At 32.9% G+C, this 21201-nt stretch overlaps 4 protein-coding genes across 16 annotated transcripts; all 4 read right to left on the reverse strand.

Moving 5' to 3' along the window:
• Positions 1 to 811: 811 nt before the first annotated feature.
• LOC146922329 (cyclin-L1-1-like) lies at positions 812 to 5636 on the reverse strand. Of its 6 annotated transcripts, none has more exons than XM_085715325.1 (9): positions 5565 to 5636; positions 5066 to 5223; positions 4868 to 4949; positions 4642 to 4782; positions 3805 to 3974; positions 2207 to 2462; positions 1276 to 1663; positions 1162 to 1197; positions 812 to 1078 (listed from the first exon to the last, which is right to left on the reverse strand). In XM_085715325.1, exons 3-9 carry the CDS (start codon positions 4934 to 4936, stop codon positions 1017 to 1019), a joined length of 1122 nt encoding a protein of 373 aa, XP_085571451.1. In that variant the 5' UTR covers positions 4937 to 4949; positions 5066 to 5223; positions 5565 to 5636; the 3' UTR covers positions 812 to 1016. The 6 variants fall into 6 exon arrangements, with proteins under 6 accessions (XP_085571451.1, XP_085571449.1, XP_085571448.1 ...); XM_085715323.1 differs by having other exon boundaries at positions 2201 to 2462; XM_085715322.1 differs by having other exon boundaries at positions 5050 to 5223.
• Positions 5637 to 7007: 1371 nt separating this feature from the next.
• Positions 7008 to 9085, reverse strand: LOC146922330 (heavy metal-associated isoprenylated plant protein 19-like). The gene is made up of 3 exons (XM_085715326.1): positions 8074 to 9085; positions 7897 to 7978; positions 7008 to 7413 (listed from the first exon to the last, which is right to left on the reverse strand). The coding sequence occupies exons 1-3, from the start codon at positions 8209 to 8211 to the stop codon at positions 7247 to 7249; spliced, it is 387 nt and encodes a 128-aa protein (XP_085571452.1). The 5' UTR covers positions 8212 to 9085; the 3' UTR covers positions 7008 to 7246.
• Positions 9086 to 9122: 37 nt separating this feature from the next.
• On the reverse strand, positions 9123 to 12482 carry LOC146922331 (uncharacterized). 3 transcript variants are annotated; one of them, XM_085715328.1, is made up of 4 exons: positions 12236 to 12376; positions 11962 to 12107; positions 11662 to 11743; positions 9123 to 9434 (listed from the first exon to the last, which is right to left on the reverse strand). In XM_085715328.1, exons 2-4 carry the CDS (start codon positions 12076 to 12078, stop codon positions 9268 to 9270), a joined length of 366 nt encoding a protein of 121 aa, XP_085571454.1. In that variant the 5' UTR covers positions 12079 to 12107; positions 12236 to 12376; the 3' UTR covers positions 9123 to 9267. The 3 variants fall into 3 exon arrangements, with proteins under 3 accessions (XP_085571454.1, XP_085571453.1, XP_085571455.1); XM_085715327.1 differs by having other exon boundaries at positions 11962 to 12482; XM_085715329.1 differs by having other exon boundaries at positions 9123 to 9431; positions 11962 to 12453.
• Positions 12483 to 14217: 1735 nt separating this feature from the next.
• LOC146922332 (Agenet and bromo-adjacent homology (BAH) domain-containing protein) lies at positions 14218 to 18016 on the reverse strand. 6 transcript variants are annotated; one of them, XM_085715318.1, is made up of 6 exons: positions 17701 to 18016; positions 16922 to 16979; positions 16696 to 16818; positions 15569 to 16368; positions 15268 to 15478; positions 14218 to 15151 (listed from the first exon to the last, which is right to left on the reverse strand). In XM_085715318.1, exons 4-6 carry the CDS (start codon positions 16331 to 16333, stop codon positions 14622 to 14624), a joined length of 1506 nt encoding a protein of 501 aa, XP_085571444.1. In that variant the 5' UTR covers positions 16334 to 16368; positions 16696 to 16818; positions 16922 to 16979; positions 17701 to 18016; the 3' UTR covers positions 14218 to 14621. The 6 variants fall into 6 exon arrangements, with proteins under 6 accessions (XP_085571444.1, XP_085571445.1, XP_085571441.1 ...); XM_085715319.1 differs by having other exon boundaries at positions 15569 to 16371; XM_085715315.1 differs by having other exon boundaries at positions 15569 to 16396.
• Between the last annotated feature and the right edge of the window lie 3185 nt (positions 18017 to 21201).

Consider the following 21201-nt stretch of genomic DNA (forward strand, 5'->3'; position numbering starts at 1 on the left):
TTATTGTGCTAGAGTACTTGAATCAAAACTAATACACTATTCAATTTCACAATCAATCACACTCATAAATCATAGAACATCTTATACACAGTCAATCACACATAGATCAAAGAACATCTCAAACACAGTGCAAATCATTAGAAACATTTGATCTTTTTTTGATAAGGCTAATTTGTTAAAGGTGGATCCTTTTTAATGGTTAAATATTCTATTATTTCTTTCATAATATAAACTTATTCCTAACACGAAGGTATGGAAAAAAAACCCTTACCTTGCTAACTTCCATTGCTAATAGTACAATCTAACCCACACAATGGTTGTTGCAAAAAGGAAGGATTGGAGATCAAAACTTGACAAGATGAGATATTCGAGAGGGATTGATGGACTTGGGAAATAATTTAGGTGAGCAGCAGATGATAATTGTGAGTATGGCGTGATGATTTGGAATTGTGAGAGCAAAGGGGACATGGAAGGAATGGGCTTGTAGGGAGAGATAAAGTGAAAAGGCATGAGGCAACGATGAAAGGGAGGGGTCAGTTACAAATTAATGGAATAATATTAGAAAGAGAAGTGAGTACGAATTGATTATTTTCTTATCAAGGCAATTAAAAGAAATATCGGAATTGTATGATACAATAAAATATAATTCTAAATAGTTAATTGAAGTCTCATAGGTTACATTTCATAAAAGAAACAAACTTCAGATTATACTGATTTAATAAAAGGAAGTGTGCTATGTTTTTCCAAAATTCTTACACCTAAAATATTTTCTTTTGATAAATCAAGAAAAGTACTAAAAGGAGATTAGATATTGCAGAATATAACAGCCACATATTGCAGAATAATAAGCATTAGATCAAAGTTAGGGTTTATATCTTTAACAAGTTCGACCATGACGTGCATAAGCTATTTGAGACTATATCAGTGTATCAAGGGCTGTACAATGTTTGATCAACTGACTATTACAAGCATCCATGGACACACCGTGGGGCAAACGTTAGCCCTTCTAAGTTATGTCAATGATGTCTATGCCGATCCTTCTCTCTTGACGAGAAAGAGGAACTGTAGTAGTCACGGTCTGAAATATGAAAAATGTGTTTAGGAAATTATACACCAAAAGTAAATAGCAAATGCCAAACTCACAAAGACACGGATTCATACCATGCGACGAATGGCGTTTTGACTTCTTTGAGTGTCCTGCATCCAATGCAAATATTAAATCTTAACTTAAATACACAACAAAACAATAATGACACATAAAATCTGTAAATTTACCTGATTCCCTTGCTCTCTGCCTAGAGTGATGACCATGATCCTTGAGTTTGAACCTCTCAGCTTCCTCTCGCTCACGCTCACGTTCATTATCAGAATCCATTCCTCGACCACGACCCCTTGATTTTATTCTGTCCAGGTCCCTGCGTAAGTCTCCAGAGGCCTCCACTCTACGATCGGATTTGGATTTGAATGTGAGATCATCTTTTACATCTCTCTCAGCAGCCGTGCCTTTGGATTCATCATCAGACTTCCTAGCATCGTTCAGCTTATCACTGGTTTGCTTTACCAAAGCACCCTTGCTGCTACTCAAGTCAATATTAGCTTCTTCGCGAGCTCCCTTTAGGGCTGGCGTCTCAGCATTCATTGGGGAGCTACTTTGTGGAACATCCTACAGATTGACAATGATTAAAAAATATGTTCGATCGAAACCATAACTTTCATTGTCAATAATACAGGTTTATAAAAGAAAACATTGTCTCATAACATAACAGCCAAGTGAACTAATATAGTATTGCACCTATAAGGCAGGTTAAAAATAAAGCATGACTCCGCCGAATATGGGGATACACTTCAAAAGATAAAAAGAATAATGCTAGCAACACTCTCATAACAAATTTTTCAGCATACTCTTATTGCCTAAAATTCATATTGATCCCACCAAATTTATATGGGACTCATGAATTTGTGGACCCAAGTCATTTTAACCAATAAAGAGTGAGTTGGAAAGTGTGTTAGACAGTGTTGCTAGCAGTCCGCAAGATAAAAATTATGGATTTTATACATAGATTGAAAACATCAGTATAAATTTACATGATTTTCCATACATAAAACATGAAATATCACTGTTTTAACCACACTTTACTATATAAAATATATACCTCAGTTTAGAGGAGCAAAATTTCAAAATTAAAAGGGCAAAACTAACCATCGCCTTTGATTCCAATGATTTGTTGGAGAATGTAAATGAGTCCTCATCCTTGCAAACTGGTATATATTGTGCCTTGGGAAGACTATAGAGGTGAGCCAAAACCCTGCAGACTTCATCAATCCCAGACTTTTCTGCATCAAATGCCTTCCACCATGGTGGGTTCTCAGGAAGGAGTACTTGAAACCTACGAGCTGCAGCATATACAACTCCACAGGCCACAACCTCACTCTTAAATCTAACACACAATGAAGTGCGCAAACTGCATAAAAAAATATAATTAGGTAGGCATATAACTAAGAAACATCGAGCGAGATGTTCTAGTTGAGAGCATTGAATACATGTCATAACTAAAGATACTAGCACGAATTCTAGTCAGAAATTATGAGTAAATAAACTTTAACTCCACTACATTGTGATATGATCAGATGTTTGTAGCACAAGAATATAAGAAGCATCAAGTGTTAGTGCTATCAATTGCGGATTGTGGGAAATGGTGGCTTGTTCAAATTTCACAATGTAACAGTGCTATAGCTCCACTATTTGACAACATTTTGTATTAAATAGTGTATCGTGGAACAATGGCATTTTGCTGCCCAGACCGTGCGATGTTTTTCAAATTGTTAATTTCTTTTTCTTTTTTTTCCCTCTTTTCTTTCAACAAATAAGGAGAACAATCAGATAGAGCTAATACAAAAATCAAAATGCCATATTATTTTTATAATGTCCTATGTTTTCACTTTAACACTGCCCACAAAGGATGATATTACATTATCAGGTAGTGAATAAAAATTTCATGGAAAGATTTGCCAATATTATTTTTTACTTCATTAAACTTTCTAAGAGAAATAGTCCATCACTTGACATTGTATGTTGCATCCAAACATAATTAAGATGATATTCAGGGATCTTATTATGATACAAAAGATACAGTCTAAATCAGGGATCATATTAAGGGATCTTTTGGGACTGTGGGAGTAATGAATCATGGGGTGCATTACATACAATGTCCAATGGTACAAAGTGCATGCCAAGAATATACACAATATACAATCAGCATAACAAAAGGCGACAGTTATTTAGTAAAATAATTATAAATAAGAAAGGACACAACTAGAAAGTATCAGGGATCTTAATTTTTACAGTTTTGTATTGTGAGTTTGTAACTATGTCATTTGTATAAATGCCCTGTTGGAGACATAACCACATACAATCAATAACAGTCTGCAATTTTCATATCCTGATATCCCTTCTCTATCTATTTACTCACTAAATAATTAAGATCTATCACAAAAATGTCATGGAAAGATTTGTCAACATTATTTTTTACTTCATTAAATGTGCTAAGAGGATTACTCCATCACATGCCATTGTATGTAGCATCCAAGTATAATGACCTTGATGAAATATCCAAACTGGACACTAAGACTCCAATGGAAGCAAACCTTCAAAGATTTAACAGAACAAAAATAGTATGATCTTTTGGGACTGCGAGAGTAATGAATCATAGGTTACATATAGTGTCAAGTGGAACAAAGAGCATACCGTGAATATACACAATCAGCGTAATAAAAATTGAAATCACAATATCTACAATTAAGTACCTATCATTAGCCAGATTCCAAGCTTCTTGCCGCAACTCTGGAGGAGTTTCAAGGGTTGCAAGGTAATTTGAAATAAACTTGTGAGGATGTTCAACATGACAAATAAATCCCATTTCTTTCAAAATATGTCTCTCTGTTCTGCTCAGCTCCATTTTCAAATTTACGTATTTCTGTTCAACAAAAGAGAAAACAAAATCAAACAAATGACTATAAATTATTGTGATAGAGCAGAGAAATGATGAATAGAAAAAAATTCAGAAAATTATTATATTGATCATCCATAAGTGACTAAGCTCTGATATACCGAAGCCAAGCTCATCAGAGAAGAATAACACACACTCTCTGTCTAACCGCAACTCCGCAAGACACCCAACAAAAAATGATTGCCAATCCAACTACCTACTAATTACTGGAATATCGTAATTAACTGCAAGGTTGGCAAATTTCTAATTCGGACAAACCGTCATTTTGGTCCTGGAATGTATGAGGCATTGTCACTATAGTCACTAAATGTATCAAAATTGCAAACACTAGTAATTTTATGCGCTAAATAGACCAACGAAAAACACATCTGAGGACTAAATTGACTACCTAATAACAGATTCAATGATCAAAATGACTATTAAAAGAGACACTTGTTTGCAATTTCGATACATTCAGGGATCAACGTGACCAAGTTACACTTTCAGAGACCAAATTGTGGTTTCCTTTTCTAATTCTATACACCTACCATATCAGGTCCCTGTCGTTTCGGGATTCTTTCAGCATGGGCCTAAAATCTATGATTCTATCATACGCATGCTTAAAAATAAACAGGGAAAAATGTGAGCTTTGAACCTTTGAATAGAAGTCTAAATACTCCACCGGCAAGTTCTCCCTCCTGCATTCCATCCGGTGAAAAATAATAAGAACTTGTCTCGCTTTTCTAGGGTTTTCCTCTAATTTTGAAGCCAACCAAACACAGCTTGCGGCGACTTTCTACAAAAAGAAATGCTATAATGAGCATTTTGGTTCATTATGCACAAGTAAGGAAAAAGAACAAATACTATATATAAATCAAGACCTTGACATTGAACCGTGCAAACGACTTCTTGCAATAGAACCGATGAAACAGAACCTGCCCGGTAGCCATGACCGCTTGTGGTCTGTCACACAATTAAGGTAACCAACTAAACCAAATGCATTGCAAAAGATTAATTTAAATGCAAATGAAAACAATAACAATAGTAACGAGAAAAAGGATACAATCTAAGCAAAATACCACTTTCTTGGATAAGATCACAGCCATAGATTCTAAGAGTGGTTTCAGTAGCTTCATCTATACCATCTTTCCTAGACGGTGAATTCGTTAACTGCTCATCCGTGAGGTAAAACGTGTCAATTGCTGCGTAGATCATCTCTTTTATGCTCCCTTAAAACCTTAAAGGCTAAACACAATCAAAATAAGGCTTCATCAAATTTCAAATAATAATAATTAATGAAAAAGTAAATCACCAATTCGCTCCCTAAAATTGTATGGGTCGGGCATTTACCCTGAATAATGCTCGACCCCTACAACTTGAGGGAGAGAATCGGTGATTTTCTCATGAAAAAGAGCAAATTAAACGTTTGTTGTTAATAAATTATCAAAATTATATGTGATAGCAGGTAAATTGTGACATTATTGAAGGAAAAAAAAAATAGGAAACGCACTTGTTTCGTGGAATCGCTTAATTAAAGGAAATTACGAAAAATAAAGATTAAAAGGAATAGGAAAAAACCTGGAATGGTTTAGTGAGCCTCTAGACAATGGAACTGCCGAGTTTTGTTGTTAGGGTTCTAATTCTGAAGATGCGTTGTTTCTTTGTTTTTCATAACTTTTTGTAACTCCGTGCTTGCGACTATTTTCTTTTTAGCTGTTTTTTTGGTACATTTTTTCTTTTGAATTTATTTAAAGTTTTGTAATTGAAAATTTTGATTTAAATTAAATTTTGACTAATGAATTACTAATAAAAGAGTAAACCATAATTTTTGCCCTTGAACATTGTGACTATTAAATATGTCGAAATTACAAATGCATCCACAAACATCTTTTTTTTAGTTTGGAGACCGACACATTCAAATTTTTATCTACATAACTGTAATCGACATAAGTGACACATAAAAAAAAACATAAGAGTTTCATGATAGCTCCTAACATTGGAGAATTGCCACCTAGATCATTTACAAATTATCTTCTCATTATCCTTCGTAGTATAACAATTAGATCTTCACCGTCAAGCACATCTAGTGTGTGCTCTTCACACTTAGACTTTTTTTTTTTTTTTTGAGAGGATCACACTTAGACTTGTAAGGCCCTGCTTATATGATGATCACATAACACATTAGAAACTTCATTTAGATCTTCAATATTTTAAGGTCTTTATCCGGGGTCAATTTCAATGAGATGGTTTGCCTTATTAAAAAAGAAAAATTAGCAATTTCACTAGAGTAAGGATTGGACAAGCATTTCACTCGCACAAGACTATGTTGTGTACACATAGACAATCTCAAATTTCACACATGCAAATAACACTGAATGAATCAATTATCACAACAAAGTCATAAATACACATAGTAGAGTCAGTCAAAATTTAGCAGAGTAACAATACAAGATCACTTTGAATAAACAAAGTCATAACATCCTTATTATAAATTTAGCTGAGTAACAATATGAGATCACTTTGAATGAACAAAGTCATAACATCCTTATCCTTATTATATTAAGAGAAAGTAATTTGCTCCAAAATAGTGCCTAAACATAGCTTGAAGTAAAAAGGAATCAAGGTTTAGAGTTACTAGTTGAATCTTCAGCTAACTTTCAAATTCGACAACAATATCATATCCTAACCATCAAAGAATTTTGAATGTAAATAATGTTGTAAATTATTTTCAGGGAAGTTAAAGAACTCATTAAAGAAGTTAAAGAAGTCATAACTTATGGAGAAAGTTATTTCTTTGACATAATAGCTTGAAGTAAAATGGAAATCACGGTTTAGAGTTATTAGTTGAATCTTTAACTAACTTTCAAATTCGACAAAAATATCATATCTTAACTTTCGATGAATTTTGAATGTAACTAATGTAGTACATTATTTTCAAGGAAGACTCATCTAATGTTCCTTCAAATATAGCAATTACATTTTGAGGAATGTTATTTAAACTTCCTATAAATTGAAAACATATTTGACCGTTAAAAAATATATCACTTGTAACAATTGATTTGAGTTAGAGGAATACGGTGATGGATAACAATATTGTTTTCCAAATAACATTTCTCTTGTTTTTTTCCCACATAGTTTTGGAGTAACCACTACAACAAAGTTGACTATTATACACAAAATATGCCATTGGAATCTTGGCTGATAGGAAGGAACTATAACCACCCTAAGAATGTGAAATTTCTCTGTTCTCCCATTTTAGTTTAGTTTGGTGGTTCATTTTGTTCCTCGCCTTCAAATTCTTGAACTTCAAGGATCTCAACCCTACGGTTCATTTTCTTCTTTATCTTTATTGCAATATCTGCTGGTACAAATCTTCCACATACACATACCCTGCGTTGCTGCTTCTCTATCAAATGGGTTTCGATCGCTTCAATATGAAATGAGAAATGGAACGTTAAGAAACTTAGAACCAGCTACCAAACTTTACTTGTCAGTTTAATTTTTTTTCCACTAAATTTCACCGCATTCTCCTGTAATCTTATTTGAGGCGTGTTGGACACTAATATGAATACATCTCTATCTCTCAGAATTCAAATTTAGGTTCGCCACATTGTGGGTAGTTTAGCACATTGCATTAGACTCAACCCGCACTAGACTCAACCTCGTTGGTTTTTTTTCTATTCTCTTCCAAAAAAAAAAAAATAACAGGAGTTTGGTTTAACGGAAGGGTCTAAACTTCTACAACATGGCGAACTAAGGTTCAAATTTTGATTGAGAGAAGTAACCATATTTAATGTCCGGCGTGCCTCCAATATAATTACTTCATCTGGAGATAACTTATGGAAAACAAAAAACCAAAAAGTTTATAATTTACCAACCATATACTAAATTCATATTTAAAATATTCTACCTTTCATCCTTAGAATTATTCTCCTTAATTTTCTGCAACAGGCATTGCAGTCAACGTTGATTCTCATGATCATACAACAATACTGCAATAGTAAAAACGGGACCAATATTAAAATCTATCACGAAAATCCAATTATTAATTTTTTGTGAAGAAAATGGAAATAGAACAAAAACTTGCCTTTTCGGACAAAGGGTTGGAATGAACGGAACCCAGGATTGGTTTTCTTTTGTATATATCAGCCAAAAGGCACAAAGAAAAGGAAAAGGACTTTGTGGGGATTTGAGGATATGAATGTTCATTGTCTTTGATCAACATGTATTTATAATTTTGTAAAAAAATAATATAATTTCTATATTTTGGAATCTGATTCTGTTTGGAGTTGGACTAGGTTAAGAGGTGGTTGTTTATAATGTAAGTTTTATTAATATCCTATACCTTATCTTAACGCTTCATTTAATTGAAAACAACATGGCAAGGGGAAGCATCTCTTCAAGCACATGATGTTCATTACCTAAAGCAACACTAGAAAGTTGTAAAGTATCTTTTTCTCTCTTTTGTAATTTTAAACTTATGTCATGTATAAGTAATTAAGTATTGTAATTGTATTTTCAAGTATAAAACTATATAATTATAAGCTATCAAACGGGTCATTCAGCTGGGTTTTGATCGAGTAATTTTGTGAGTTTCATTCCAAGTTGTAGTTGATGCTTTTAATAATCCTCATATAGTCCCCTTCAAACAAACAAAAAAAAACCCTCATATAGTCGTAGTTTATTTTTTATTTTCAGAAACGAAAGTAGCCCACCGAAATTGGTACATGAAAGAATGGACCTAACACTTTGGAATGAGCACTCTTCAAGGTCCAAGCCAACAATACCAGACCAACTCAAGTGAGTTTATAGTCGAAGTTTATTATATCTGCTAGTTTATCATACTCCTCGACCGAGTTCACTAGGTGGAAAATAAATATATAGCAGCTAATGTGTTAGCTAAGTTGCTTTAGATATGACTTGCCCTCATGATTTTATCATCATGTTCCCTCCTCTTTTGCCTTTTAAGGGTGGGAATAGACAAGTGTGTTAGAGAATGTTAGTGTTAGTAGTTACACAATTCACTATCTTTATCGATCAAAATGATTCTTTATGAGATTCTAGCGAAGAATTTTTTTTTCCTCTTTCTCTCTTTTGATATGATCATTGTTCTGGGCTGAAAGCTATGCATCAGCATTTGTTTTAACCATTGCTTTATTTATTTATTTTTTAAATGAACGATTTATTATTCAATCATGAGCCTAAAAAAATTATTTATGTAAATTGTCAAATCAATAAACAAAATATCCTTTCTAAAATACAGATCCTTTGTAAGTCGTAGCTAATCAAGGAAAGATTGAAATAAACGTTTGGTAATTGCAACTTTAGGCAGAGGATTCCTGTTGATGGGAATAATTTGCCTAGTGATTCCTTTAGCCACAGTTGGTAATATGAATGTAAGTGTCACTTTCTTTTCCAACACATTCACCTCCATGGACTCTGTCTCTACTGAAACATCATAATTGAGGCAAGCATCAAGAGTTAGCAAAGGTACCATTGCAAAAGTTAGCAAAGTTATTAAGCTGTTTAATTTAATTGATTTTTTTTTTGTCAAAACATCAAATCCTACTATTATTGTGACAAATAAGCAATAAAATAAAAAGCAACATGTCATGTAAGTACAAATCATATGATAAAACATCGTAGACATATGCGATTTTTTGATACGTAGGATTAAACATGCAGTTCTCCATTTATCTACACATAATTTATGTGAATTTCATTGGTAGCCTCTTTAAAAGAAAAATGCTTAAACACACTTTTGGTCCCCTAACTTTGCATTAGCCCCCCTAAGTTTCCCTTTTTTTTGCAATTTTCAATTTTGATCATTTAAAATCAACTATTCAAGACAATAAAAGCAAGTGGGGGGTTGTTGAGTAAGATTAAATAAGCTCAACAACTAGTACAAAGAATATGGTTTGAGACTGGTTTCTTGATCTGCTACTGTCTTGAATGATTGAGTCAAGATTAAAAGTTGCAAAAGGGAAAAAACATAGGGGCTGAAATGTGATTTTTTTAATAGGGGTCAAAATCGCAACTAGTACATGGTTAGAGAGCAAAAAATGCGTTTAAGTCAAAGAAAAACAAACAAAAATGCAAACTCAGCTAATAAATAAATAAAATAAAAGCAAACTATGTAATGGTTAATCATATGATTAGTTCAATTTTCAAAGATATTTGCTTGATGCTACAACAAAATAAGAGCAGTTGACTATTTTGTCATTATGTGCATCACGCTTGACAAAGCTTTGTTCTTTTCTGTGTCTTACATGGTGGCTTAGAATTTAGAAATGAGTCATCAAACAGTGAGTTTAAGTAAGAATTTGTGTTGTTCAAAAAAAAAAAGTAAGAATTTGTGATACTAATTGAAAGATGAAGACAATTAATTATTATGTGTGAAAAAAAGAAGATGAAGACAAGTTTGTAACTAACAATAGCAGTTTCGGTCCAGTCAAAAATAGTAACGCTGGCAGTTTCGACAAAAACTAAGAATAGAAAATTCCAAATGTTGACTTACTAAAAAAAGTATGTAAAATCATAACACAAGAAGTATTTTATTTATTTTATAAATATACAGTTTCCTCTCACTTTTTGAAAAAATTATTCAAAGTAAAGAGGAGTTCAATTTTGTTGAAAATCTATCACGTATTACAATGATTTAAATTAAATATAGGTAATAATAGTTGTATTTTGAGACGAGTCTTTCTCAATCCCAAAAATCAAACATAACATATGTTTAGTATGACGGTGGGTATGAGAGAATCACGATGACTCACTGTAATTTTGTAGAAGCTACTAAATGTAGTTTTTAAAAAATTACGGTGAATCGCCGTGATTGTGACATATCCACTATAATATCAAACATAGATTTATACGGTAAACAACTTTTATAGACAAACACTTTTTCAAATTGTATCCATGCAAATTAAGGTATAATTATCAACGCATCACCTTATTTATGTTCAAAACAGAGTCCCTCAATTGAGGATAAACCAATTGATCTTAAATAGGCTCTAAAAATAGAATTAATCGATATTTAGTTACTATAAGTGGTGAATATTGAGCATCCAATAGAGATTTGATGTTTTATATAGGAATGAGATTGGATTGATAAAATTTTCAATAGAACTTGAAATCTGAGACTCATAATAGTATTTGCTACCAAACAAATGCCAGGCTATTTCTAGGTGGAAACCAACAAGGACCACCTCTTCCAACGTGTGCCCCACCCTCTTTGTCTCCCATGGAATACTTTTCTAGGAATTTTAACTTGGATCCTTTATAACAAAGACTTTGAAAAGCTTCAAAGTTCAAATCATGTAACAATTTCCGAATTCATCTTCAACAAACTAATTTCCTAATGATATTTCCTCTCAAAGAAAAATCTTAAAAATGTATAGCCCAAAATTTGTAATACTATTGTTGTTTCCTCTCAAAAAAAATCTTAAAAAGGTACCGCTCTAAATTGGCAATCAGGGTCCAGGAAGGGGTCTCACTATTTAGTGTGTTGTATGCAGTCTTATCCTGTTTTTTACACAAGAGTTTGTTTTCAGGACTTGAACAGTTGAACCTGTGACCTTCTAATCACATGATAACAACTTTAGGACCAAGGTTATCCCTCATAGCTCTAAATTGGCAATTAAGTGAATATTTTTTAAAATAATAAAATTCTTACCATTCATTTTTGTAATAATGTCAATAACCCTCTTTTGGCACTTCTCACACTGCATATCTGCTGAAAGAACAACCTCATGAACCTGTTTTTATAGCAACATAACCAAACCATCAGGCTGAATACTCTAAAAAATCATATGACCAAATTTATGTTTGGACCAACGGTGAGATTGACAAAATTATGGTGAGCCGCCTTGATTGTGGAGCTTCACAAAATCACGGTGCCACCATAATTTTCTTGAATTCGCCGTCAACCCAAACATAAATCAAACCCCAAAATAAAGTAAGTGAAAATACAAACCTTTGGCATGGACAAAGATTCTATAGATGCTAAACTAGTCCCAAATAGAGGAAATTCCTTTGAACTTTTTATAGCAATTTCGTGAAGCTCGCTTTTGGCACTATCTTTAAAAGCCATAACTATGATTAGGTGTGCAGCTGTAGTATCTGTATCATAAAGAAGCTTTTATATTATATAAATTCAATAGGTTAGAAGGTTCAATCACATGGTTTTGAGAGATAAATATGCAGAAAATGATCTATGAACAGCTCCTTCTACACTGATAAAACAATACCATGTATATTGTTTAGTAGTTGGTGGGTTAGAAAAATGGATGGCTTAACTCAACATGTTGAAGTGAAAAAGGTCTTATGCCTAAGTTGACAGATATTGTTCTTCAACCCACTCAACTAACGTTCATATATATTCCTACATAGTGCTTAATTGTCTCTTTCTTAATATAAGGATAAGGATTATAACTTCAATGTTGCTTACTAAAGCATCAAGGTAATTCAGTAAACTAGCTAAACCTATAGTATTTAAGGGAGATTGAGTTTTTTTTTTTTTTCTTTTCAAGTTGAATGGTGATTTTAAACTCACATTAAGTGTGAAAAAGTGAGGAATTATTGGATCAAACTATAGCCCAGCTGCCAACTATTTGTACGTACGAGACAATTACCATGAATGCTATGTACCACGTCAATAAGTAAATAGTGCATGCTCAAAAATACAATTAAGCCAAAACAAAATCACATAATTCGATTTTGTAAAACTTTTTTGTAGATCGAACCGATGAAACATTTTGATCATGGTTAAATCGAATCAATCAATTCAACTATGATTAAACCAAATAATAAATAAATAAAAAAACATAAAAATATAAAAATGTTACAATAAAAGCTAAATCGGATTTAAATTCAATCTGATCCATCAAATTATAATACAACCAAAATCGAACAAAAACATAAAAATATAAAAATGTTACAATAAAAGCTAAATCGGATTTAAATTCAATCTGATCCATCAAATTATAATAAAACCAAAATCGAGCCAATCAAAACTATTTATCTTTCATTTTCCATGAAGAAAAAAAAAACTCATCTTCCGGTCCAATCAATTGGACCAATCGAGTCGATCTGGTTTTTAAAACATTGGCTATTGTCTAAAATTTTAACATTAAAGAATCTAAATCTATTTTAGTTAGGCTTAATGGAAGTAGCTAAGTTGTCCAATAAATGTAGCTCAGTTTGTGTGAATCTAAATCACTAGACTACTTTTTATATAAAAAAAAAAATAAAAAAATTGGCTAAGCTGACCTCATGAAAGTTCAAACAAAAAGCATTGGATCCCCCGATGCACGACCGTAGGGCCTCAAATTACTACTATTATTGTAAAATACAATAATAATCATAATATTAAAGTCAAACAAGTGGCTCCTTTTTTGGATGATGTTTATCTCTGATTTGGACATATCCATGTGCAAGGAAGGTGGTCAATTTCCTGGTTAGCTGGCATAGATATTCGTATGTATTCAAACTCAATACGGCAAAGAAAATCTGAACTTTGCTAGGCGGCTTTGACTTATACTATATTTGGTTTGGATTGGATTCACTAGTACAAAAATATCACCTTTGTCAGCCTGAACTGAACGTGTGGATTATGATTATGATTGGATGGATATATTCAAACATATCCAACTACATACTCAGATTCAATTCTTTTAGGCATAACTTTGAAGTTAATTTTTTACCTCAACACGTAATCTTAATCTCGAAATTTATCGTTCAACTCGGTCATAAACAATTTCTGTCAAAATAATCACTTATCAACAGTTGGTTTTTACAAGAACCAGATAGATAGTAAAGTAAAAAACTCACTTACATTTTTTATTCACTTGCTTGTGACTTGTGAGTCTTACTATCACGAGAATTAAATCATATACGAGGAGAATGTTTTTATTCTTGATGATCAGAGAAAATTATTATAACAAAAGAGAACAAATGATAGTCCACCCCATTGTACAACTAGGTGTGAATAACAAATTTATAAAAACAAACTAGGACGATTCCACACCATGGGAGAATATTGTTCTTGTATACACAACATATACAACTATAGTCAGTGCACTCTTCCTTTGAGAATTGATTGTATTCAGCATTACGGAAGATTGATTTCTAAAATAAATGAATACAATATAACAAAACTGGGGATAATGTAAAGAACGTGTGATAAAATAACAAAGGGCAGACAGAATAAAAGACATTTTAAGAAAACAAGGCACAAGAAAGGTAAAACTTATATTATCATTGGCCAAAGTTACACAATGCATGGGCTTGCAAACAATGGAAAGAACCGTCCCTAAAGTCAAAGCCAATGTTGGTTATTCCACTAAGTTAAACAGTCCTGCCAAAACTTATGCAGGCATCATCCTTGCTTCCTAGGGCTTCAAATAAAATGAGGCTCCGATGCCACGGAATACTAAAACAAGATAACTAGAAGGGAAACAAAAGACTAGCACCTAAGTTAGGAAGAACACAAGAAACCATGAGAAAAAAGGCATTGAATGGATGCACTAAAGTTCAAGTGTTAAAACTAAATACTGTGTTTCTGCTAAGTGGGAGGATGAAGAAAATAACCTAAAAAGTAGACACCATTCTAGAAAGAAAAAAACCAACATGGAGTCATCTACACATAACCATGTTGGTTAAAGACGGCACGACTGAGGAACTGAAAAGGGAAGGATCTCCCTGGTATTTATAGTCATCATGATCAACCTTCAATGAAGCTGGAACCACAAAACTATCAGTAGCATCAGACTGCAGAAACTTTGGCGACAATTTCCTATGTATGTCATTGCTCTGTTGCTTCTGCTGAGAAGTGCCACTTCGATTCCTCTTCCTGGATGACTTCCACCTTAACTGCAATGATAAAACATCCTTCACAAGATCTGGAATTTCCTCAGTCTTTCTAAGTTTATCCTTTTCAGAAGAACCCGAGTAAGTATCAGCCTGCCTAGATTGTATTCCATCTCCCATAGATGCTACAGTTGATTTGCTGTCCTCAGATTTGCAGGAACTTTGTTTTGTTTTCAAGCTTGATGCAATACAAGTCACAACATCAGGCCTTTCCCTCACCTTTACCCATCCATTCCCTGTCCAATCTCGAGAATGCCTCAAGTTACATGGTGCAAATATTGACATCTTCTTTTCCCCTGCAAAGCATTAACTTCAACATTAATAAGACGCCTAATATATTACAAGGACGACAAAAACATTTACAGAGCATACACAAAATTATGGCACAGAATATAAGAACAGAAGGTCATACCTGGGAAATAAACATAATATTTATCATCAGATTCTTTTTGAACAACAATGCCTTCCCACCATCCATCATGCCACCAGGCATCAACAATGTAACCAACATCACCCACGAATGATATTCCACGTTTCTCTGATAGTGGTCGGATCTTGGTCCTCTCATCTACTCGTAGACCCAGATCATCAGGTACCACAGGTCTAGAAGCTAAAATCCATTCCTTCAAGAAAATTAATAAAAAAAACGTCAGTCATGCAGACAGCAAGTCTACCAATACTAATGAAAAATATAAAAGATAATTTTAACACACCTCGAGCTTCTTAGCTTCATCCTCTGCATCCTGAATGTCGTGATATTGCACCTTCACTTTGTCTTTGTGCCTCTTGATAACAGAAGCTCTAAACCAACATCCTCTAATCCCACTGTCTTGAGAAAGGACCTCAACATTGGAACCTACAGCTAAATACTGTGAAGCTTCATTTGTCTCTTTGATTGTGGCCAACTTGGTGGTTCCAACCAGTTTTACGGAACCCTCCAATTTGTTACTGCTACTGGTTTTGGCATCAATCTTACAATTACTCAATTTTTCTAATTGAAGAGAACCAAACTCAACAGCATCTTTTCCATCAACCTTTGTACACCGTTGCTTCTTCTTTGGTCTTATTGCAGAAGAAGAATGGAGGTTTTCTTCCAGTTCTGGTCCATCATCAGATTTCCCTGAACTACCACTAGAGTTTGACTCCACGTGGGGATACATTTGCTTCAGTATTTCCTGTTTCCAATAACCCTCCATTTGAGTTATATCAAAATCCTTGACATCATCCTTACCAAACTTCTTGCTGCACACAAATGGTTCTGGACGAGCGTGTCGAGCTTTGTTCCGGTACTTGGCGTAGTGCTGTGGACTGAGGACGGAAGTCAAACCATCTATGCATTCAATACTCAGACGTTGAAGATAAGGAGAAAAGTAAACCTCTCTTTCGCTAAAACTGTGGGGCAAAACAAAACCAACCTCATCAATTCTGTGAAACCAGCGAACTACAACCATCTTGTTGCCTTTGGAACCCTCGTACATGTCTTCCAAGTAGGCAACCAGACGTTTGTTCTCCTCTGCTAAAACAAACACAAAATCATACACCTGAAAATCAATTTGCGAAAGCAGCAGGAAAAATCAATATTACATGAGTCAGATTACAATACATTCGAGGCAAACACAAATAGCCAAAGAAACAAAAAACAGAGATACAACTTTTATGCACTGACAGTGAAAAAAAGATTTTTTTTATTGTTGGTCGATTATAACGGTTAGATCTTCAAAAATCTGACTCTCATCATCTCTAACTTAAAACCATACAACTATCAGATTGCGATTGGTTAACATGTGTAAAATTAAGCATTGGAATTATTTAAAAAAGGAAAACAGAGAAGATGACTCACAGATATCTGAAAGCCGTTCTTCCGAAATGCCTGATAGTGGTTTCTTCTTTTCCTACATGTCCATGGTAACCCTAACCATGTGAATTCTTTTGAACAAGGGTGCAGCGTTTGCAATTGATTCTCCTGAAAAATCAAAATAATTCAATGAGGAATTTAATTTGATACAAAATTAATTCAGAGAATCATTATCATTAATAAACATAACAACAATAATTGAATTTAATACCTTCAATGTTCCAATATCAGGTTCATAACCATGTTTCTCTACAGCCATATTCGCATCCCTGGAAGAAGAATCTGAAAATTTCAGAGGCAACCAGAACAATTTTTAACTTCAATTACATTGGAAAAAAAGAATATTATCCAGAAAACAAAAACAAAAAATCATTTTAAATAAAAAAACAAATCAGTGATATTAATAAGCGAAGGGATTCAAGGAAATCATAAGTAACCTAATCAATGAAAACAATAATTAACATATTAAAAAAACAAATTTTTATATGCTCAAGAAAGATATAATTAAAATTGAAATTGAACTATGTCACAATTTCAGATCTAGAAAACCAAAAACCAAAAATCGTGACACAAAACCAAAAACCAATAATCAGTGACACAAAACCAAAAATCCCACACGCGAGAGATCTAGACAAAACCAAATGCAAAAGGAACAGACTAAAAATTCAGAAAGAAGATAAACTCGAACCAATTAAAGACCAGAATTAACGAATTAAGATGAAAATTAAGAAAAATGAGTCTCAAATTATAAAAAAGACTCTTTTTACGATTAATTAAGAAAATTAAGGACAAATCTCAGAGTAAAAAAACTTTGTTAAGATTAATTAAGTAAGGGATGAAAAAAGCTATGAATCAAACAAATAAAAAACCAGAATTAAGATTCGAATTAACGAATAACAACCAAAACAGATCAAATAGTTCATAAAAAATAACAGTTTTTTTAAAAGAACCAAAATTAGGTAAAAGAAAGCAACAAAAGAAAAAACTGACCTTGAACAATAGAATCTAACCAATTAACAACTTGTGTACGCGATTTAAGTCTAAAAAAGGAGCAAAAGAAGAATTTCTAATCGCATAATGATAACTCATATGCCTAGAACTCTTCTCTTTACCAATAAGAGCAAGATCCAATTCACCACTTTTCTTCTTCAGAAAATAACGAACCTCTCTTCTACCTTTATCCATCGACACGAATTTCTCTTCCCACGTAACGTATCTTTTTTTATTTTCATCTTGTGACGACGTCGTTTCAGAAGATGAAGCCAATCTCTCTTTCAAAGCCATAATTGAATTTCAATTTCAGAAGAGAGAGAGGGAGGGGTTTGAATTGGGATTTATAGAAAGGGGTTCTAGGGTTTCGAGATCTGAGAATAAGGGAGTATGATCGTACGGTTGAGATTGGTCGTGTGATGATGATATATAGGAAAGTCGTAGGAAATGACGCGGCAATGGTTAATTACGGTTTTGTCCTTGAGGGAATGGTAGCACAGCACCCGGAATTGCCGATGTAGAAAGGAAAGAATTTGATTTCCAGGATCACTCACACTCAATGCCACCTGTCAACTTTATCTGCTATAATTATTTTATTTTCTTTATTTTCAACCAAAAATAACACTTATTTTTTTTTAAGAATAAATATGTTTTTATCACTATAAATATATCAAAATTCATATTTAATTTGTTTGGTTAAAAAATACCAATTTTTTGAAAAGATTGTCATAATATTCTACACTTTTTAAAAAAATTCGTTAAAATTAGGGAATAGAAATGGTGATGAAATTTTTTTGAGAGGCTAAAAGTCTACCAAAAGTTTTAGATGAACTAAAATGAAAATTTAGTACAAATAATTCTAACTTTTTTTTTGTCAACAAAAAAGCTCTAACTTTTTCTTTTAAGAAAAACAACTCTAACTTTTTGACTATCTTTTTTACATAAACTCTAACTTTTTGACATATTATAACATGTATTCATATTTATATTTTCTATTTGAAAATAAAAAATATATAAATTATATTATACTTGTTATATTTTTTCATCAAAGAGTTGATAGATGGACACCGAAAGCTAGTATTTTTACTAAATACACCTTCCGGTCATTATTATAAGCAAAAATTCACATTCTAGGTTCATTCAATATATGATGTATGTAGTCTTTATTAAAGACCACATACATCATTTATTGAATGAACCTAGAATGTGGATTTTTGCTTATAATTGTGATCGGAGGGTGTACTAAACATCAATAAATGGGATGACGTCATATCAAAATAAAATATTTAATCAAAATAAAAAGGAGTATTTTTTTTTTGAAATAAAATTAAAAAGGAATTTTTTTTTGAGAAAAAATAAAAAGGAATATTGAAATCGAGTATTTGATGACAAACCAAACAAAATCAAGAAATTAATTAGTTTTTGGAAGGAGTATAAAGAAATAAAGGAATTAATTAATTGTGTCATAATTTCAGTTGAATGAACGATAACAAATACTATCTTCTACATTTAATTTTTTTAATTGATTGCGTCCAGTTAAAGAAAAAGGTTTTATTTTGAAAATAAGTTAAAGAAATAAATTACGATATCATATTCGTATCATATCATGTAAAAAGTAATTAGTTTTTGGAGTAGTCAATTTTTTTGTTACAACCAGTAAAAGACATGTGATTTCGCACGGGTCACGTAACATTGCGATAATTATATAAAACACAAGAAGAAGTTGAATTGTGTTGGTTTTTTATGGTTTTCTTTTTCAGAGTGTTAAAACTTGGTCGAATCGAGGTATGCGTATTCGACATAGAATACGAATGCTAGGGGAGTTCAAAGCCGAATCAATCGATCCAATAGAAAAACCGCAAACCGAATCAACACAAACCGAAACCGAAAAAACATCTTGCATTTGGTTTGGATGTATTCAGATCACTTTTTTACTCAACCGCATGGTTTGGTTCGGTTTGCGAGTTTTTATTTTATCAACCGAACCAAACCACAACATAAGAAAAACGCTTATTGAACCTATGTCACCTAGATCAATACTCATAGAAACTCGATGATTTTTTTCTCTCTCATTAAGTTTCTTCTTTACTTTTTATTTAAAAAAATGAAAACTTTTATAAAATAAAATTTTATAGAATGATAAATCTTGGTCTTTTACATTTCTTACATAATGTGATTATTTTTTGTCCATATTTTAAATTTTGTCTATATTGTTTTGTGAAAATAAAATTGTAATGTTATATGAAATTTAAAACATTGTTGAAAACATTGTTGAAAATATATTTTGTTATAGCTTTTTAACTCGATTTTAATGTTGGTAACAAAAAATAATATTGTCTCGAAAAACCGCACCAAACGATCCAACCCAAACCGCATTATTTTGGTTTGGTTTGGTTCAAAATTTATATTAAAAGTCAATCGAAACAAATCAAACCGCATGTACTTTTATCTTGCGGTTCGGATGACTTTAGCCTCAAAACCGAACTAAACCGTACCGTGAACACCCCTACCGAATGCGACAAATAAAATACGAACACATAGATAAAACATATAAAGAGATAGAGAAAGCAGACACAAAGCAATTTATATTGGTTCCTCCCATAACACAAGAGTAGTCCGGTCCCCCTTGCACTTCCAAGGGATTTCACTATAATCACACGGTCCCCTTGCACTTCCAAGTGATTTCACTATAATCACACATGATTACAAATTTCTCAAGGACTCTTCCAAGAGACTTCTCAATGCTCGAAGCACTACCGCAAGAGACTCTCATGCTTAAGCACAACCGCTTAAGACTTCCTCCTCTAGGACTCTACCTCGAGACTTCTTGCTCAAGGATAACTCTCGAGACTTCTATTTGCTTTAGGACAACTCTTAAAGACTTCCCTAGCTCAATCACAACCGACCGGAACTTCCTAGGTGCTATAGTTTTCACCAAGAGACTTATCTGCTCGAGCACATAGGTGAGATACTTTCTAATTATTTACACAAATGCAAACAAATTAATTTGTTCTTACACCGGATTTAACGGTGGTAGTGTAAACTAAACAAATGAACTATGTTTATAGAAACTTGGATTAACTTGAGGTGTTATCGAAGAAGCTTAACCAAAGATCGTAAAAGTTGAGGCGTCTTCACAATCCATTGCTGCAACTAGGTAATATTTGGTGGTGATTGTTAATCATTATTCAAAGATATATTGTTTTTGCGTTAATTGTAGTAATAGTGGGTACATTTGATATCAAATACATGGATGACGACATGAGTTTTGATAGCTTGACATTGCCTTTGGGGTACACATATTTATGATTATTTCTTTCCTTGTGTTTTTGTACAGTAATCAAACCTTGGATATTTCTTAGACAAATCAACAATTGCCGATGTACGTGGATTTTGTGTTTCAACACTCGCTAAAACTTGAGGAAGTTATTAGAACTTAAGAATTAATTGAGTTTGATATTTTGTAGTCGTTCAAGTTATTAGAAGGTTAACCTATTGGAT

The sequence above is a fragment of the Medicago sativa genome, chromosome 5, assembly GCF_051527215.1.
Source record: "Medicago sativa cultivar Bolivia chromosome 5, Bolivia_mono, whole genome shotgun sequence".
NCBI lineage: Eukaryota > Viridiplantae > Streptophyta > Magnoliopsida > Fabales > Fabaceae > Medicago > Medicago sativa.

What these genes read in the sequence shown, in the direction of transcription:
- LOC146922329 (XM_085715320.1), bottom strand. Translation starts at nt 5,201, where the DNA reads ATGATCTACGCAGCAATTGACACGTTTTACCTCACGGATGAGCAGTTA. An exon ending in CATTGGAATCAAAGGCGATG is followed by an intron (nt 1,664 to 2,200) that starts GTTAGTTTTGCC and finishes GTCAATCTGTAG; the next exon opens with GATGTTCCACAAAGTAGCTC. An exon ending in GCAGAGAGCAAGGGAATCAG is followed by an intron (nt 1,198 to 1,275) that starts GTAAATTTACAG and finishes CATTGGATGCAG; the next exon opens with GACACTCAAAGAAGTCAAAA.
- LOC146922331 (XM_085715327.1), bottom strand. Translation starts at nt 12,078, where the DNA reads ATGGCTTTTAAAGATAGTGCCAAAAGCGAGCTTCACGAAATTGCTATA. An exon ending in AATCTTTGTCCATGCCAAAG is followed by an intron (nt 11,744 to 11,961) that starts GTTTGTATTTTC and finishes CTATAAAAACAG; the next exon opens with GTTCATGAGGTTGTTCTTTC. An exon ending in CATTATTACAAAAATGAATG is followed by an intron (nt 9,435 to 11,661) that starts GTAAGAATTTTA and finishes ATGATGTTTCAG; the next exon opens with TAGAGACAGAGTCCATGGAG.
- LOC146922332 (XM_085715315.1), bottom strand. Translation starts at nt 16,969, where the DNA reads ATGGCTGTAGAGAAACATGGTTATGAACCTGATATTGGAACATTGAAG. An exon ending in AGAACGGCTTTCAGATATCT is followed by an intron (nt 16,397 to 16,695) that starts GTGAGTCATCTT and finishes ATTGATTTTCAG; the next exon opens with GTGTATGATTTTGTGTTTGT. An exon ending in ATATTATGTTTATTTCCCAG is followed by an intron (nt 15,152 to 15,267) that starts GTATGACCTTCT and finishes AATGCTTTGCAG; the next exon opens with GGGAAAAGAAGATGTCAATA.
- LOC146922330 (XM_085715326.1), bottom strand. Translation starts at nt 8,211, where the DNA reads ATGTTGATCAAAGACAATGAACATTCATATCCTCAAATCCCCACAAAG. An exon ending in CCAACCCTTTGTCCGAAAAG is followed by an intron (nt 7,979 to 8,073) that starts GCAAGTTTTTGT and finishes TTACTATTGCAG; the next exon opens with TATTGTTGTATGATCATGAG. An exon ending in AATAATTCTAAGGATGAAAG is followed by an intron (nt 7,414 to 7,896) that starts GTAGAATATTTT and finishes TTCATATTGAAG; the next exon opens with CGATCGAAACCCATTTGATA.